General features: G+C 37.6%; 1 protein-coding gene across 6 annotated transcripts in view; it reads right to left on the bottom strand.

The window, feature by feature from the left end:
* The window catches only part of LOC106895616 (phosphatidylinositol-binding clathrin assembly protein-like), a 30,783-nt gene extending 11,119 nt beyond the window's left edge, over positions 1–19,664 (bottom strand). For 3 of the 6 annotated variants that reach the window (XM_014955135.1, XM_014955136.1, XM_014955137.1), the window contains exons 1-11: positions 19,517–19,664; positions 11,814–11,956; positions 8,932–9,007; positions 8,054–8,156; positions 7,777–7,870; positions 7,562–7,673; positions 6,395–6,501; positions 5,743–5,784; positions 1,999–2,084; positions 1,043–1,166; positions 310–446 (exon numbers count right to left, since the gene is read on the bottom strand). In XM_014955135.1, the coding sequence (XP_014810621.1) occupies positions 310–446; positions 1,043–1,166; positions 1,999–2,084; positions 5,743–5,784; positions 6,395–6,501; positions 7,562–7,673; positions 7,777–7,870; positions 8,054–8,156; positions 8,932–9,007; positions 11,814–11,956; positions 19,517–19,646 (1,154 nt within the window). In that variant the 5' untranslated portion in view covers positions 19,647–19,664. The remainder of the gene's footprint in view (positions 1–309; positions 447–1,042; positions 1,167–1,998; positions 2,085–5,742; positions 5,785–6,394; positions 6,502–7,561; positions 7,674–7,776; positions 7,871–8,053; positions 8,157–8,931; positions 9,008–11,813; positions 11,957–19,516) is intronic. The other 3 variants (XM_014955138.1, XM_014955139.1, XM_014955140.1) reach the window with 1 other exon arrangement.
* Between the last annotated feature and the right edge of the window lie 6 nt (positions 19,665–19,670).

Raw genomic sequence — 19,670 nt, 5'->3', positions numbered from 1 at the left:
AGAAGACAGAGAAATGTGAAGATACGTACTAGGCACTGTATTCTTCTGTTATACAACCACTCATACCAATCTCACTTCCCTCTTTCCCCCTAGTAGCCCATCAATAACAGTGATATAGAACAAGACTAGTAATTAAGCACTTACTGATTAATACCAAAATTCCCTTGAATACACCAGGAATTCATGAGCAAAAGGTTATTCTTGAAAAGTATTTGAGAAGTAACTAGGATCAGTGCTTTGCAGCCAGCTGTGGAGCTGTAGGCCAATGCAGTAATCTCTGTTTGCTTCAGAAAGCAAAGTATCCCTCACCTATTTGTTGTGGGTGCTGGTACTGCAAAGAGGTCAGCAGCTACAGTGGTGTTCACACTTTTTCCTGATAAGGTGCTTGGGGATGCTGATGTGGAAGTGGAATTCGATACTACAGAAATCTCTCTTAATCGCTGCTCCTGAAAGATGAGATATACAGTTGGTATTTTAGTTTTCTTAATTTATTAACCCTTCCTGAAGGTCCCCAAGATCTTTTCCAAGAAAAAAATTTCTTATCATCTTAATTAGAACAGTTATTCTTCTGTAAAGTCCTGAAAACAGAAAAATGATTGAAATTGGATATAGGAGCATTTGTTTGAACAAAGCCTTTAAAAATCAAATCGCACTAAAGCCATATTCCATACATCATGGGCAAAAATAATTCCCTCCTGCCAATAATCCATCTTACAGTAGCAATGCAATGTTTGGCTGCTGAGATGTAACCTAGAATTGTTAAAGATTCATAAAATCAGTCTACAAGATAAATAACAATCTCTTGTAAGAAAGAACATAAATGATTTATATCAGCTGTCTGCTATTCAAACCATGCTCCTGATAAAAGGGTCACCACATATTGGCAGCCACACAGGATCACACCTGCATCCTACAGGCTCACGCCTTGGCCACTCTTAAGATGAGCCTTCCCCCACCAAGATTTTAAGCCAATATTGGTCTTCACCTGTATCCAGTTAAAAAAAAAAATCTCAGAATACAAACTTGTAAAAAAATATAGTACCTTAAGTGCCTGCAGTCTAGCTTGTTCTTCCTCCAATGCCTGCTGCTTTTCTTTCTCATCCATCCTGCTAAATGACATTCCTGTATTGGCAAGTGTGGAAACAGCACTGGATAGGGCACTGGCTCTGAAAATAGTAATAATTTAAAAGAGTATTATTATTAGAAAAGACAGTCAGGTATACATCACTTGTATTTTCATCATCAAGTGCCTTATCTAGTTGCATGTCATTTCCCCTCCACTCCAGCCCTTACTCCCTAGTCCAGAAAAGCAGACACTCCAATAACAAGGGAGTTTGGTGAAAAAGCAGCACAGGATTACACTCTCAAGTTTCAGCAGGCAGGAAATGGAAAGTGCAGAACATACCAGTTGTCTTTTCTCTTTAAGGTCATACAGGCTAGACTGGAATTCTAATCCATTCAAGCAGCCAAAGGCACAGAAAGTTTGTTTGCATATACAATACATACTGTGGTAAGCAAAGCACAGAAGTTATTCCCTATATAGTATACTTTTTAGGCTGTTCTGAGAAGGGACTGATGAACTTCTATAAGCATCTTAAGAGAAATTCATGTTCTGAGAGGTAGATAGTTGACCATAAAGCTAAATAACATCCTATCTTGGTTAAAAAGCATCAAAACCCAAATACCTTCAAAGTCTTAGAAGCCAAAGGACTTCAAACAAGTAAAAGCTAAAAAGAGTAGCATACAAGGTCTCAGCTCAGTGGTTTATTAGAGCATAATAAGAAGTCTGTCAGAGACACAGGGAGACACTTAGATTTTAAACATGACTAAGCTATCAGACTATTAATCACTAGGTACTTCATTTATACTTCTAGGAAGATATATTTGGACATGAATAAAATTCCAAGGAGAACACCAAATGACTGAATCCTGAAAATTCTTAGTATGAAGAGGATAAATCCTAAATACAGGAATCATTGTAATTCATTGGGTGCTCACCTGCTGGCAGCGGAGACTTCTTTTGTTTTCTTTCCCTCCACAGAAGCCAAATGCTGTTCCAGTGGCTCGAGCAAGCTGCTGGGTGCCTAAAGTTAAAGTATTTATAAAACACTGCTTCTAGACAACATATCATTGTTTAGTACACAGATTAGTTTCCTCATCTACTAAAAACAAACAAAACCTCACATGTCAAATGTGCCTTTGGGTTTTGCTGCCATTCTGCAGACCTGGATTCTATCTACCCAGTTGTGGTGCCACTCCTTTCAGAGAACCACAGAGACATGAAGTAAGGATTCCCCCAGAGTAGGTCTGCTGCTGTGGATGCAAGTTCCATTCTCGTTTTTGGCAACAGTATTTGCTACGTTAAGATTAATCCAATAATCACAGCTGATTAAGCAGTACTCCCTTAAACTTGCAGAAGTACCAAAATAAGGTCTTTGCATTTTGATCCCCTTTCCCCATAACAACAAAAAGCCAATCACTTTCCATTCAAATACTTACAGCCAAAGGCTTACATTAGATACACTTGACTATAGCAGGATGTTCAGTTTGAGAAAAAGGCCATCAAATTCAACCTCATCCCAACAACACTATTGCAGCTTGAGGAGCTATTCAACATATGACTACAATAAACCAACTCAATTCCTCCAAAGCCAGTAGAAATTAGCAACACCACTTCAAATACAGTTGGGTTCTGGTGATTGTCCTTCCCCCCTTGCCGAAAAGTGTTACTATGAGAAGTTTTTAAATATTTAAAAGTTGCTTCTAAAGCAATGAAAAAGATTAAAAAAAAAAAACATGCTTCTTGCCACTTAAATCCAGCAGGAAGTCAGAAACTAGACACCTCAGCTAAAACTTCAGACACCAAAACAAGTTCTAGGTGACCAATATTCATAAGCTTACTGTGACTTCTGAGAGCAGTCATGACATTATACAGTACCCAAGATTTCAACTGCCAGGTAACAGAAAAGAGCAAGTTTAAAATATACAGACTAAGGCACACCAGAGTTGCTTTGGCTCCTACCATAAACAAGAAAGAAGTACCAATCATAATCTGCCTTCCTTCTGCCATCCACTACAGAAATATTTTTTCCATACCAAAGGAAACGGCTTCAAAGCTCAGAATAAATTTGAACTCATCTTTATTACACAGTCTTAGTAGAAGGTAAGATTTCTCAAAATCACCCTATAAAAACAGCCTCCATCAAGCAAAGTAATTAGGCTGGTGCTTTTGGAAGAGTTCACTGCCTTGCTATTCTAGCCCCATTTCTCTTCTGGCTTTTAATTACGTAGTCCATACTCCATAAAAAAAGTGAAATAAATCCTATTACAGAGTCAAACGAAGGGAATAGACATCTAACACTTTAATCTACTTGCCAGCTTCATCCTCCTCATCTGGCAGGGTTTTGGAGACTTTAAGCCTCTCTGACCACTTGTCAACCTGCAGTAGGTAGAACAGATAGGATAGATACCGTTTGGAAGAAAACCAAGCTTGCCCTCGCTAGCCCTTCTGTACCAAAAGCTAGACCAAAGTATTTCCTGGAAAGAGGAAAATTATTAATCACAGAAGGCTTTGGCAAGTTCCCCTCTGAAACAGCACAAAAGCCCAAACAAAAAAACCCCCATACGTTTACTTTTCAGGAATAAGAGCAGTTGGCAAAAGGCATTGCATGACCCAGCTAGATAATCTTAGCAGAAGGCTATACCCTAATTCCAAAAAGTTCTTCCTAGTATTTTTTTTCCCAAGACCACTTTAAAACTTGTCTTGAAAAGCATATTCTATACTTACTCTAAAACCTTCTAAACAACTCCTTCAACCATAAAACCTAAAACCAACAAGCCAGTAACTTCTGTGAACTTTCTCATTGCTGCAGACATCCAACAAAACATCAGGGATGAAATCTGGTGTGAACTGATCTCGGTAGTTTTATGTCAGAATATATGCCCAGGCTAAGAGAGACACTATGACTTGAAAAAAGCTGTGTTTTATGACTCAGCCTCCCTTCCTCCACCCAAAGACACCTGACACATGAACATCCATCCAGAGGAAAATGACCCAGTTGCATTCATGAATTACAGCAACAGCTATAAACAGAAAGTCAGCAACAGCATTGTGAAACAGGGCACCTACAAAGGAAAATATTTTCTTTACAGGAACTGGCAGAAGTGTCAGTAGTGCGAACACCAGAATCAAGGAAGAAAAACAGTTACACAGCAACAGGAATAATAAACCCCTAAAGAGATAAAATCATTGTTGCCAGAGACAGATTAAGAAAAACTCTGAAAAATGCATATCCCAGAACTGAATACACACCAGAAACATAAACAAAGTATTTGGAAAAAAAAATAAATACAGTACACCAGAATAGAAACAAAAGACATGTCAGAACTATTTCAGAAACATAAGCACACTGAATTATTTTTTTGTGAAAGCCTGGTATTAAGAAATTTTAGGAAATTACTTTAATGTGGCACTAAATAAATGTACAATTATTCAACTCTTTTTAAATGCTGTGAAATCTTCTATGGAAGTGGAATGATTAACGATGACAATGAAATTGCCAAAAGACACAGGATGCTGATGTCTACCACCACAGTTCACAGAGTTACCTTTCATGTTTAAGTGCACTTACAACAAAATAGTTGAGCTATTAGAAAAAAAAAAGCGTTCTGAGAACAGTAGAGATAAGGAGTTTTTCTCACTGAAACTTTCAGATCTAAAAAGCAGCAAAATGAAGTTAAATCTCCTGTTCTCAGTAAATCAAAACCACCCCTGCTTCGAAGAGCTTTATAACGACCCAATTAACTGGACAAGTGCACACAAACTCGGTGAAGTATAACTTCAGACTTGAGTATAATTTGATTAACATAATACAGACAAATCTGAACACTGCAGTACTAATCAAACGAGTAAGATGCTAAGATCAAACACCAATAGAAAACATCAGACTATTGCTTTCACTCATCATCTGCTCTTACCCTGCTGGTTAGTCATATTTCTTTCCTACGACAAAGGCCTGGAAGTTCTTAAAGGGGTTAATATTATTTGCTAGGAGCAAGAATTAGAGATTTGTACTTTGAAACATGTATTTCAGATGGAAATCATACTGTAGGTAGTAATGAACACCACTGGTGATGGAAGTTTGTGGTTTAGATTTTGTTTCCATATTAAAACAACACTGATGAAGTTTCTTCTGCCCCTCAATTTACCCTCTCTAGAAGGCGTTCCTCTGCATTCCATCTTTTAGACTAAGTTTTCCAGTGCACAACCTGTATGGAGCATGTCCCTCATAATACTGAGTAATACTGAAGCCAGCAGTAAGAGCTGATACAAAAACATCAAATCTCTTCAAGGGAAAGAAAAAACTATCGACTGGACTAGCTCACTGTAATCTTTAAGTGTGCTGGAAGACACTAAGTTACAGTGAAATGGAAGGTTTTCCTGAAGGCATGGCAAGATGCTTGTGGCTTACATGCCAGCAAATCCTCTGTCAGAAATACCAGACGTTCTTGAATATTTTTCTGTGAGTTTTATTGCTTTAAATAATCAAAAAATCTTATCAAGAGCTGCAAAGTACAAGTACTGAGTACATGTAATCCATGAAGAAAATCACCATACTTATTTCCCATATATAAACACAAGAGAATACATTCTCAAGATGAATGATTGGTATGATAGACACCAATCTTTAAAAACAGAAAGAAGAAAATAATTGGGTTAGTCAATATAATATGTACACTGACCTGAGTAAGATCTGGAATGTCACCCTGATCAATTCCAACTTGCTGGATTTCAAAAAAAAAAAAAAAAGAAAAAAGTACATTACTACCTGCAGTAGAAAATAAAAAACAGTGATGTCTGAATGTTACATAGAAACTAACATACTAGAAAGGGATATTCATAACTTTCCGAACCGGTACAAGTTTCACTAGACACACACCCTGGAAATTACAAGTGCATTAAACTGCATCTCAAAGCAAACCCAATTTTTCATCCAGCAAAGTTTACTGGGAGCATTAGAAACACCAATATTGCTTACTGGAACTACTTCTCTATTTTTAGCAGTTACAATAAAGGAGATCACTGCAAGTAGACTGTAACATTCCAGTTGATACAATTGGACCATTCATGAAATTTGTAACAACACTTCAGAAAAGTTTTCTATGTTGTCTGGCTAATAAAAAGGATACCCAAGTATCTCAAGTCATTTTCATGAGCATATACCTCATCTTTAAATGATTAAATCTTTAAAATACCTAATCTGTAGAATATTTCCTTGTATAGTGAAGTTAAGCAAACATTAATCTGTTTATAAAGTCATTGTTATGAATATAGACTACTGTACCAGTACAGGCAGCTAAATTATATCATTTCCATAGATGTAGGTTTATTTACCTCTGCTACTTTGAGGAATTCTGACAATTTGGTCATTCTGGCTAGAAATTTTTTGTAAATATCCAAGCCTTCTTTGCACTGGTTCTTCTTCATATCAAAGTATCTTTCTGAGGATGCAAATAAAACTCTTGTAAGGTAACAGCCTCCTCAGCAAAAAGCTGACACAGTATTATAAAAGTTAACTTGAGACAAGCTTTAGTGAGAGAACAGACAGGAGTAACTCAAAGCTCTGAAGATTTTGAACTTCACATGAATACCTGACACCTTTTGTAGTAAATCAGTCAATAAAAAAACCATTTATTTTCCCCATTTCATTAGAATACAATGCAAAGCTATATTAAGCATGGATGTGAATCACTGCAATTGTTAAATTAGGTACTTTAGGGAATATTTTCAAGAACTCATCTTATTAGCTGGTAATAAGGCAAATTCTTTTATAATTTGAAATTATTCCTGGTAGATATTTACATTTTTAGACCCTATATCAATACTTTTTGATGTTTGTAAATGGGTTCAATGTTCAAAAGACATCAGAATGACTATTGAAGTGGTACATATACTGAACTGACCTACCAAAAGGAGTACCAACTACATTCTTCATTTATGGTTTTGTCCTATCTACTTATAGATATTTCATTGAGCAAAAACTAATGGATTAACAGAAGAAACTGCTCATATGCTTTAATTCAGGAATTTGCTTGAATAATCATTATAAGGCTTTGCTAAGAGCTTATCACTCTTGAACAAGAATCCCTACAAGTCATCTACTAGGCTCATGCAGGTACCAGGTAAAGGTGAACAGTCAAAGTTATATGGAAACACACAAGTCAGTCATACTGTGACTATGCTAAATACTCAAAATACCAAGTATCTCACTAATAGTTTTACAGTCCAATTACAAAGATTATCCACTCCACATTTACAGTGTCTTTGTTTTGGTCTCACCAGTCACCCTCTCATCTCAATTTCTGTTTCAAGATGTGTTTTTCTAGGTAGAAGCATATGTTTAAGCCTATACTAGTTGCCACTGAAACTAAGACAGGCTAAATTTAATGGTAATGGAGCAGAGACAATTTATTAGAAAACTGCAGTCATAAATCAGCTATATTCCTTAGTTCTCTCAGCATCTTTCACAAAAGTTCAAAAGCTAAAAAAATTATCACATACCTAAAAGATTAATAATCCCCTCATTGTATGCTGCAAAAAGTCTAATGGAATCTTTAAAGAGGAGCATAAAGGCAGCATTTATAACACCATTTGTTAGTTCATTTGGATTTGCCTGTGTAGAAAGCAATGAGAAAGTCAATTAGTATTTAATAAAATAATGAAACTCTCACTTCAAAAATGAGAGCGTTACCTAACACTGAGCTTAAAGTACTTACATCAAAATCAAGGAGTGCATCAAGCTGGTTCTGTATAATTGGAAGGGTTTTCAGAAGCTTTTCAGGATTCATGGTTCTCATCACTCCATCTATCCTACAGAGTAGAAGCCACATGTTTACAAGATACCAAGAGACCTCAGCATATTATGCTGTTTCAACGACACTATACTGATTCAAAGGGCCAAAGGGAAGTCCAATCTATGATAAGCTCAAGAACAACTGGTATTTCCCACACCCAATATGAAAGTCCAAAGAAAAGAAGCAATAGCAGTCTTACCCTCTCTTCATTTTGGTGAAGTCAACTGCTACAAGTCTATATGAAAGTGCTTTTTCATTCAAGTATCTGCTATATCGCCTAATGAAGGTAGACATATCATAGCCTAGAAGTTAAGCATTTGTAAGTTAGACATTTTGAAGGGGTACAGTTTCTTTTAAGTTCTTTTCAAGAACTACTCTCCTATGAGCCCATTTTACACGAATTTGCCTAACTATTTTTCACCTTGAGATGTAATGTTACAGTTTCTTCCCAACTTGCTAAAATTAGGAAAGCATTCATTGCAATTATGAAAATAAACACCTAAACACATTAAAATATTAGTCAAGAACAAAGCATCTCTTAAGATGTACTTGAAATTAGAAAATGTATTACTAGTTAAATGCTGAAGACTTTAGTAACTTAACTGCAATGCCTCAAAATCTACATAAAGACCCAAAAATATTTTCTACCATTGACAAGTAATCAAAAGACTTCTCAGAGATTTGAAGTTCTCACTATATACGCAGCACATCCTAGTAACCACGCCATGCACCTAAACAGTAAACATTTACTCCCGAGACACTAAAATGCAACAGCAAAAATACATCATTGTGCTAATATTCATAAAGTTTATTCTAGTCAGCATTAAGAGTTCACTTTTTAAAATTTACAGCTGTGTATGCATGTGAAACATACATTACAGACAAATCTCTAGCACTCAGCTAGGTACTCAGAATCTCACTCTCCTTGTGTCTATATTCTTGGTTGGACATTCTTTGGTGTCTCATGCAAATCATAATGCCTTTTCATTTCAATGTCATTTGTCTCCTAGAGTGCACTGACACAGACACTATCACAGAGCAAAAAAGCAGTTATTTCCTTCAACGAAAGCTCCTTACCCTGCATGGCACTTTTGTCCAGGTAGTTATTTAAATTGAACAAAGTGTTTCGGGATGCAAGATACTGGATAAAGCGCTGTTGGTGAAGAAAAAATTGAGAATATCATTGTCAGAGTCAACACATTTAAGCATATTACAAGAAAACTACACTTACCTTGGAACTGTTTCTAGTAACCTCTATCAACAATAGAAATTAGTTAAAAGGGAACAATTTAAAGGAAAACTTGAAACTACTGACTAGCAAAGCCTCTGAAATCCAAAACTCTGGCAAAAATGAAGTTTTAAATCAATATTTAAATCTATTTAAATTAAAAGATATCACTGCCCATGAATAAAAGGCTAATAATCTAGAGGAAGCTGCTTAGGTTAACTTCATAGTTCAGAATACTCAAGCTGGAAAACACAAAACAAATACCACTGGCATTACCTAAGCTCCTGAGGTTTGCATAGCTCTACTGTTGCTGTAGAAGTTGCAGACAGGGGTAGATACAAAGTTTAAAATTAGTCAGTAACAAAAATGTTTCCAGAACTGTGGTGAGCAGCTGCACTGTTATAATTTTATATGTATAAAATACATATATTATAGTGGAGCTGACTAAACAACATTTAAGTTTTGACAAATAACAGCTGGTTCCATAAATAATGCACGCATAAGAGACAAACACATCCAGACAGCAAAGTAGCTTTAAAAATTCCTCCGCCACTGTTCCATGCAGATCTCCTATGCTTGTGATTTCTTACTTTCTTGCATCTTTGTATATGTTCTAGTCCATACAAGATGATTATGCTCAGTATGGCTTAAGGAACTCCTTACACCTTTGATCTGAATCACTCTGCTGCTGCAGCACGCAGGGCCTGTTCCTTCACCCTTCATGGTGGAAATCACCTGTCTGCCAGGTTTGGGCTGTCACGCTCCACAAAACTCCCTGTTTTACAGTTGGGCTCAGAATAGCACCTGCTCTTTGGGAATTGTAATGAGGGCTGAGCACAGCAACAAGAAAATTCTTCTCACACGTACTATTCAAACTGAAAGCAGTACTTTCACCTTCCAAGGCGCTCAAATGATTCCCTAACTTGTCACATACCACCTCATCAGTAACTCCACGAGTGTTCTCAGCCTGTAGCTACAGAGTTCACACCAGCATACAACACACAGCTTGACTAACAGTTCTGGCACTGTTTTAACTTCTTATTCTGTTTTACAGTTTATCTGGTCTTTGTACATCTTAGTTCTGCATTAAAAAAATACAGAAGAACAAAAACAGTTGGAATATGATCAGGAACAGAACAGTAGATACTCAGAAGGTGGCTACACACATTTCAAAATGAGCTATTGTTCTGAATTGCATTTTAAAAGGGCCAAGGCTAACTTTCACTCTCCAGATGTCAGGGGTCTTGTACTGCACGATGCACAGGTGAGAGGAGTTTTGACTTGTTTCACCCACAACTTCATCACAAGAAACAGGTAGTCATATTGAACAAGAAACTGCAAGACAGTGATTGCTCGGACATAATTTTCTGAGCATATTCACCTTCTGCTATATTTATTTGTACTTAAAATAGAAGTCCAACATCTGACAATTTTTTATCTGTTCAAGAAAAGGGCCCCTTAACACATTCGAAGAGGAGCACACTCATATTCCATCTGAAATTACAGAACTAGTGTTCTAGTTACCTCAGCAGGTATAAAGGAACTGATTTTTTGAATGCACCATTTCAAAGCTAAAGAGCAGTTTTGGTACAGACTCTTCTTTGGTACTCAACTCTTCTGCCACAATGAAATGCTACACAGGCAAACAGATACTGACTGGTATCTGTTTTAAACTTTAAGTTTTGGTGTGTTTTTCCTATGGTTCAGTTGTCTGCTTTTTTTTCTTCCAAGTTTCAGTGTGTAGATATAAACTGTATTGGAAGAAGAGAGAATAAAATGTACAGACTAATTTACAGCAGTCAGTTTAACTTTACACTTGGAGTAAGTAGTGAATTTTACTTTGTATTTACTTCACATTATCCTCTAATTTCAGCCTATTATCAGTTGAAATGACAATTTAAGCACATAAATAACCCGGGGAAGTGTTAACAAAGAGCACACTATATTTTACAGGTCATTTCAATTAAGTTCACAGAGCTTCGAAGAGAGGAGGCAACACTAAGTTTTCAGAGCAGTTTAATGGCTGGAAGCAGTACTTTTCAGAATCATTATTTCAGTATTACCAGCAGTCAACAGACATTTGTTAGGAAAACGACTACACACAAGTTCAGGACTAAACTGTCACCTGACCATGAAAAAGTTTAGTTTTCAATGGAAGGACTGTGCAAGAAATGTTATGTTTCTCATGCCATGTTACTGTCTGGGAAGCTTTTCATAAGTGGTGACAAAATAATTTAAGTGAACTAAATGCAATAGAAACCTGTTTCAGCAGAATGCTAACGGCAACAGTATGTGAAGATTTAGCCCATTAGATGATAATTTGCAAAATCAAATATTCTAGTCACCATATTCCTCTCTCCTTTAGTAAGTATTCTTATCTGTTAATAGGTTGGCTGCACATTTACAGAGTGCTAACAAGACTTTTGCTGTGTTCCTACTGATAAGCACTAGCCTAATGAAGTAAAGCTCATCAAAAATTTTTCAAGTCTTCATTCTAGAAAGGTCACTCATTATTCCCTCACAGCCCAACCTGCAGGTAAATTGCAAACACTGATATATTTCGGTATTGAAACAATAAAAAAAAAATTTCTTCTCTGGAGAAGTACTTTAGAGCCACCAGCAGCAGAAAAACAAAGACCTTTGAAAAACTGATGTATCTAATGCTTCACAGATTGAGACCATTTTTTAAAACACTGTCAAGGAGGCTTTAACAGAAATAATCATGTCTTACCTCGTTTCCATACATCATGAGGTGGTGTGTTGTAATTAGAGCTTTGAACACTACAACCCAGCTACTGTTTGCAGTTCTCTCAAAGAGTGTGTCTGCCAGCTGTGGAATATTCACATTCATTTCATTTGTGCACTGTATTAGATCTAAATTAAAGAAAAAAATATCAAAGCATTACAATGAGTTACAAGCTCAAAGAGGACCATCATGCTATTTTGTGTTTTTACACTGAGAATTCATACTGGAAACATTAGCTTCAGTACTTTGTTTGAAAAATAATTGAGCTATTTCACATTCCTTGCTCAAATTCACTGCATTTTACTGAAATACTCCAAGTATGAACTTCAAAGGCATTTTAATAATTTCATGGAGTCCCAGTATCTCATCAATAATCTGCTCCAGTAGAAACTCTCAAAGACAGACATTCTGGGTGCTCAATGCCATGAACTTCAAAGGCATTTTAATAATTTCATGGAGTCCCAGTATCTCATCAATAATCTGCTCCAGTAGAAACTCTCAAAGACAGACATTCTGGGTGCTCAATGCCTGAAGCCACTCAATCTAGCAAAAAAAAAATCAAAATCAGAGAAACAAGGAAAAGCCAAGACATCTATACCTCATATGGTCAACAGGCAGCAAGTACCCTGCAACTCCAACCTAAGTGTGAGTACTGACACACACAACAGCAAATGAGACACTACAAAGCTGTATTAAGCCTCTTTTCTATACAAGTTGAGTAAGAATCTGCATCTACACACCTTCCCACTTAAATAATCTAATCACCAACCCACTGACATCATGGCAGATCTCAGGCTTTTGTATAAAAAAAGCTCTATATATCCAAGACCAATTATAAGCTCGATAGTAGAACATTAACTCGGGAGGTCGGAAACCAAGAGCTTCCAGTCTCCGCCTGAGCACTGGTACAAAACCAGGACAGGCTCCAGCAGATACATGGGACAAAGCCTGTCTGAGAATGCCAGTGAAAGCACCTGCTGAGAAGAGAGCAAAGAACTCAGGACTATTCTAACCCCCTCAAGACATGCACAGGAGACATTTATTCTCTCTGAGCTAAATTTGGCACAGGTGTGATCAAAGTACACCTTAAGGACTGGGCAAGGCCAGTAAAACAAACAACTAGTTTGAAAAGCTTCCTTTGTGGTCTCTCACTTAAGCCAAGCCTGTGAGCAGCCCGTTGGCTGCAGAGCAGCATCACTGTTTATGTGCTTTGTCTGCGCAAGCACTTGAAAATGGGCAAGTGCTGGGGAAGCCGGGCAACAACCGAACACCGAGGCGTCCGCACCGCTGGGGCGGCCAACTTATTTGTTCTGTTAGCTGCATGTACAGGACAGGCTACAGTACCATAAGCAGTTTAAACATGAACTTAATAGATCACACATTGATAGTTGCAGGCCAAAATATTTCACAGAAATTTGCACTTAGACTTGATATCTGTTCTACTGCACAGAATATATTACAGGTGCATCTTAAAGATCTGTTTATTAGGAACATAAAGTAATTTGATTAAGGATCACTGGTTAGAGTAATTTTAACAAAAAGTTTTTGATAGTATCTTATCAAGGTAGAAAGCTATAAAATGCAAGTTTTAATAGCTTACTAATTTCATTCCGATTTCAAAGGTTTCCAAATACATATAAAACATGTAAGTTGGGATGAAAACTTTCATCCTTATAGCAACACACAAAAACACTAAAATAACTACACAATAAGAGCAGCTCTGAAGTTTTAAACAAGCTATACATAAAAATATTATTGTTGTAGTATTACATATTTCAATCTTTACAAATGTGAAGATTCTCAAAAACAATTTGATAGATGCTGCTCACCACTAGCTGTATCGTCAGATGCTGTGTCAAATTAAGTAGTACTTTAAAATGTCTAGCAGTCCAAACAGTCCATAGACAATTATTGCCCCATATAATGAAGCAAGTCCCAATAACAGAATAGAGAAAACCAGAATTTAATTCAACAGCCTCATCTACTGAATGAGAACTTTGTTATGACATTTCTAAATAATTCTCCCAAAACATATCAAGAAAAAGAAGTCTTCCCAAATTCAATCAGTTTCTAAGAAAGCGTTATGAAGACACTGCTGTTATATTTTGCTCAGTAGTTTTCACGTAACTGTCAGCACAAATGTTAAAAGAACTGTTACAAGTCCTATTCTCAGCTTATAAAACTCAACCAAGCAAATAAACAACCAACAAAAGCCCCACAAACCCTCTATAGAGCAATAGCTATAACATTACTACTAGGCAGCAGTTAAATCCCATTGATCTGTTGAGGTCAAAGACCACACAGCCTATCAAAAATACTGTTTCTGCACAAAGTCCTTTTCTTTCATATGACCACTAAGCAAATCAAATTTTTCACTGAAGATTTTAAATATTAAGAGTGTTTATTAAATAATACATGAAACTAGAACATCCAGGTTATCAACAAAAACTTTCTGTTCTCAAGTCAAATTAGTCAAGCTAATTTCATTCACATTTTGCCAGCACTCTCCACAAAGATCTCAATCTTACCACCTTCCCTCAAGCTACGGTCTATCAGCAGATGTTCCAGTAGACCCTAAGATGCTGCTGACCAACTGGGAGACCCCTCACATATACTTATATCTAAGACTGATAACAAATGTGTTCTTACAGTTCTGCTCAGTCACAATGTGACAGAAATCCTACTGTTAGCAACTATATCAAAGGCTGCAACTGCTCAGGTCCCCTTAAGCCGCACATCCATAAAAAAAGCTTTGGATTATCATGCCATCATGAAGGTTTACTACCACAACAAGCCGTGCAGATGTCTACCCTCAGAAGTGAGCAACTACCTCCTGCTCTGGTACACAAACCTAAAAGCAGTCTTCTGACAAGTGACAGTAACTGAGTGGAAGTTGACTGACCTCTGGAGCATTTGAGAAGTTAATGTGTTGTTGTTCTATTCCACAAGCGCAGTTCCAAGTTCCAGTAATTCTGTAAAAGTGCTAGCAAGGTTTTCCAGCATGTGCTACTTGCTTCTCTAACATCTGAGCCCGACCATGACCCGAGTGGCAAGTCCCATGGACTTCAGACACGTGCTGAAGACAACATATACTAGCTCCTCTGAAGACATTTTTTATTGAGGGCACTTAGCACAATTGTAGTCCTTTCAAAATCTCCTTGAATGCCCAAACACATTAACACAGTTGCCAGAACTGAAGAACACATGGTTAGGCAAATAAAATATCTCGAAAATAATAAACTAAGAGTGAACAGCAGATAAAAAAATCTCACTGTATTTATAGGCCAAAACTGGACTTTTCTAAGAGTGTATTGAAAAAATGTAAGTTTAAAAAGACTCTTTAATGAGGCTACTCAGATCTAATTTTTTAATTATTATTTTACATCTAGTAATAATAAAGCTAGCGTCACATTTGAATTCTAGCAATTGAGATACAGAAAAAAAACAAGTGTCATTTCTGTAATATGATTCTCTAAATCTGCACCAGGAGTATCTACACAGAAACAACTGTATGGATCTGTTACAGCTGGCAGCAAAGGAGGAAAAGGCAATTATCCTTCCACACATCTCGAAGGATAAAGGAACACATACACCTGAGAGACTGACAGCTGGGCAACTGTAATATGGATGTTGGCAGCAAAAACTGGTATGAAATGTTGGGCAAGTGATGCTCGTTTTCTTATCACATGACTTATATAAACACTTTACAACTCAAAGGATTTTGCCAATTACCCTGAGGAATCATTTCAACTGCAAGTGAAACTGTGGTGTGTGGTGCTATTTCTAGAATGGAATTTAGAAACATGTTAACATCACACAAAAAAAAGAAAAAAAAATGGAACAGCTTTAAACCAGAAGAGTACCACAGGGGTTTTCACGCAAATCTTACTGCCTAGAAGAGTACTGAGCATTTCTCTTTAACAGCTCATCTGAAATAACTGGCACATCATCTCTGAAACCATACAGCTTTTCAGAGAACAGCATGCATAAATCCAGATACTTTAAAATATATATATATAAAACAGTTTTTTTGAAAATTCTCAGGCACTGGCAAAAATTGACACTTCTCAACTTTGAAATTGAACAAGTAATCATTTTCTTGATTCAGGAATATGTCTCTCAAGGGAAGTGTAAATACTTAAGCTAAAGACAACTATAATGACCTAATATTCCCGTATGTCTTCCATTTTGTCACAGGACTGAAATTGCTTTAAGTGAGACATAAGAATTAAGATCCCTTTCCTTAAGCTTGGCAGTCTTGAAAAAAAAAAATTATTTTGTTTTTGTAAGTTGCACCATAAACTAGAGATTACAAAAATGTAAAATGGAAGAGCCACTTCAGCAAACTTTCTCAATGTAGCCTACGGAATGCAACAATTCATATAAAGTTTTTTTAAAAGGTTAAGCAAATTCTAAATTAAATCCCCCCACATTTAGAGATTACAAAAACATAACTACTTTTTAGTTCAAGTCAAACTTCCTCAATTACTGTACTGAAAAGCTTCACAGATTACTAAAGAGCCTCAAATTAAAGACAGCCACCTTAGGCCTGTGGAGGAATTCAAGACACAACTCTGCAAGAACCACCCTGCATCAACATTCACCAGCCAGCCATGAACTCCAGCCGCCAAAAATAAGAATGGGCAGATAGAAAACCACCCCAAAACTGTGACAGTCATAATGTGACATTATTGGCAAAACTTAGAAGTTTGCAACAACTTAGTGCAGACCTGAACTTAGGAGCCTAATTCTGGGACATGAGACAATTTTAACAGCACCTGAATTAGCACTTCTTACAAGACTTTTAAAGCTTGCAGAGGAGTTTTACACTTTGATGAGTAACATTAACTTGCATACAAGGGCAGGGAAAAATAGTTAACAGCAGTTGTTTTTTTCCTTTGTTACTGTGTTCATTTAAAAGTTTAAAATGCAATTAATATAGGGGGTTGATTTTTTCCTCAATCTTGATCTATACACAAGTCTATTCTGCCAGCTACCAAGTTGGCTACAGCTTTAATTTCTTCCTTTCTTATGACTTTTCAACAGTTAGCCAATAAGAGAAACGCCACCAAAAACATTCTCTAGCCCCACTCCACCACAACCCAAACTCAGGAGGCTGAGGGGAAGTGACAGAACCCACACTGATGAAGAAGAGACAAGACCTTCAGGTGCTCCACTGAGAGAAAAGATCAGCCTCTCTGTAACATTCTGTGTTATCCTAAATATTATAAAATACTACAGAAATAGATCTGCTGACTTATTTAGGACACCATGACCTACTTTAAAAGGAGAAAACCCCATGTATTCCCATTGACATGCTTAGGTGTTTTTTGTGTTTGTGGGTTTTTTTGCGCTTCAAGAAAAAAATATGAGTATACTACTCAACAGTTAGTAGCCAGACAAAACCCAAGACTTTTGAACACTAGTTCCCACACTGCATGTGTAATACCTTCACATAAAAATCCGTATTGTAATATTAGAGTTTTTCTTGCTGAGAAAGCTTGGCAATAAGGGGATTTTAAGAATTAATCCGAATAGAGTGCACAAACTGATACTTCTCCATAATCCCTGATCCAACTACAGCAACACTGAAAACCACATTCTTGGTGAAGCTTTTCTTGAGCAGCAATTACAAGCAATACCAGATGATGTAGCATTTTTAATGACAGACATGCAGTGACCAAGGTACAACTAGCAGTGTTGCATTAAATCCAAGCTCTGTTTTCCTTTATAATTTACTTAAATTGGAAAGTACTTGCACTGTATCTTTGAAAATATATTGTGTGATTTTTTCAGGAGATTACAGTCTTTAAATTAGTATCTCACCTTGCTTACAAGTAAGTTTTGTATACAAGTGAAAAAATAAGAAATGCCACACAAAGGCTTGCAGATGTTTGAAAAGCAGCGCCTGGGTATACTCAATGAAGACTGGAGAATGTTCATGGCTATTTTTTTAACCCCTTACAGAGATATTTGTGATACCACGTTTCACATCTTTTTCTTCCCCACCTCACGAAAGCATTGCTCTATTCCAGATATCAAAGTCAGAACAGCAAGCTTTTTGTTTGTCTTCGATCAAAGTCTGAGAAAGTGAATCACACCAAAACACATAACTCATGTGGCACAGAAGGGAACCTTAAGGAGACTGACAGCTCTAAACAGGTTTGGATCAAAAGATACTAAAAGGAATTTGATTGTCAAAAGACAAGCTCAGTTTATGATATTCTCAAGTTAAACACTTTTTCCAGGTTTCCATTTTCTTATTTTATGAGGGTAACTTACAGTAAATGACATTATTCTAAGGACACATTCAAACAACACACTACATCTTTTAAGCTTGAGAAGCTTTCAAACTATTGAGCAAACTGTCACCACTTTCTGGCTTCCTGTTATGTTGCCATTTCTGGACTTAAGCGTTACCTCACTGAGTTGTTTTACCACAGACAGAACACAAGATAAAATAAGGTAAGGTTAAAAAGGTATCTTTAAAAAAAAAAGTTGTCAGCTACACAGTTTTAAGGCTTTTAATTTCAACACAGTAGGTGCAATATTCACTACTGTAGCTGGATTCTACTTGTTCAGATCAGTAACAAATGAGAAATATATTTGGCTGGTTTTAACTGTTTAATCCACATCAGAAGCTCTCACACCAGAAGTCTGTACTAACAGAGAAGCACCAGGAAACCAAACTCTCCTCAAACAATGTAACTGAGTACGCTTCTATCCGAAAGCCTGAACAGCAGACTCCCCTGAGCACCACCAACTTGAACGACTCCTGCAAAACTACCAGTCCCCTCCCTTGACTTTGAAGAAACCAGCATAAGGCTTCGTGCCCTCATTCCTCTCCCTAATGGAAACACCCACACACACTTAACTCCGCTTTTGGTGAATGGTGACCGGGTCTGCTGCACGATGTACAAAGTTTAGAGCATCCAGTGCACTTTTGAGCACTCAAACAGTAACTTCAGCTGCTACCCAGTTACTAAGACCTGAAGCAAAGCAGCACCACTGATACTTCTGTAGCTATCAAGGCCAGCTTTCTACACCTTTTGGTATAAAGAAAGAAGTTTTAACATATTAAGTTTAAACGCATCAGGGTCAACACACTCTCATTCTGAGACATGTCCTGATCCAGCTTCACCCCTCCCTGGACCTCGCTTCAAGTCTTTTTACCTCCTTTCAAGAGCTATGAGACAGAAAGCTATAATATTTCAGGAAACGCTAGAAATACTTAAACGGCTCCACAGAAGAGCTCTTGAAAATTTACCTTCTCGCTCACAACAGTAAAACCACAACACTTAACCCACCTTTTCCCCAGGTGCCAGGTTAATAAGCACATATATCTCTCTCTCTCCATATTATGTGCTTATGTATACAAGCACACAATATATCCATCGCACATGAGCTAAGGTCTCACCTGGAAGAGTTCACAAGGTTTGGCACATTTCTGCTTCCCGGTCGCGACAGGGTGTTACAAAGCTCACCCCCTCCCCACCTAAAATAAGTTCTGAAGCGCAAAACAGCCGGGCTCGCCCAGATTTACGTATGTGTCCCCCCATCTCCTCCCGGTGCCACCCCCCCCTCCCCACCCTCCCTCTGCGGGAGCCCAGAGCCCACACCGGCCGCACCGGGGCTCGGAGCGGCTGCCCGCCCCGGCCTCCCCCCGCCGCCGCCGGGGTCCTACTCACAGTCCAGGTGCTTCTTCTTGGGGCCCATCACCTCATGGGTCGTCGCCTTGCAGACGGCCTTGGCGACGGCCGAGCCGGTGACACTGTGCTGCGCCGCCGTGATGCGGTCGGTGATCGACTGCCCCGACATCCTCGGCGCGGCCCTGCCGGCGGC

Source organism: Calidris pugnax, unplaced genomic scaffold (assembly GCF_001431845.1).
Source record: "Calidris pugnax isolate Ruff unplaced genomic scaffold, ASM143184v1 scaffold38, whole genome shotgun sequence".
Classification (NCBI taxonomy): domain Eukaryota; kingdom Metazoa; phylum Chordata; class Aves; order Charadriiformes; family Scolopacidae; genus Calidris; species Calidris pugnax.
This window is presented reverse-complemented; position numbering and strand designations above follow the sequence as displayed.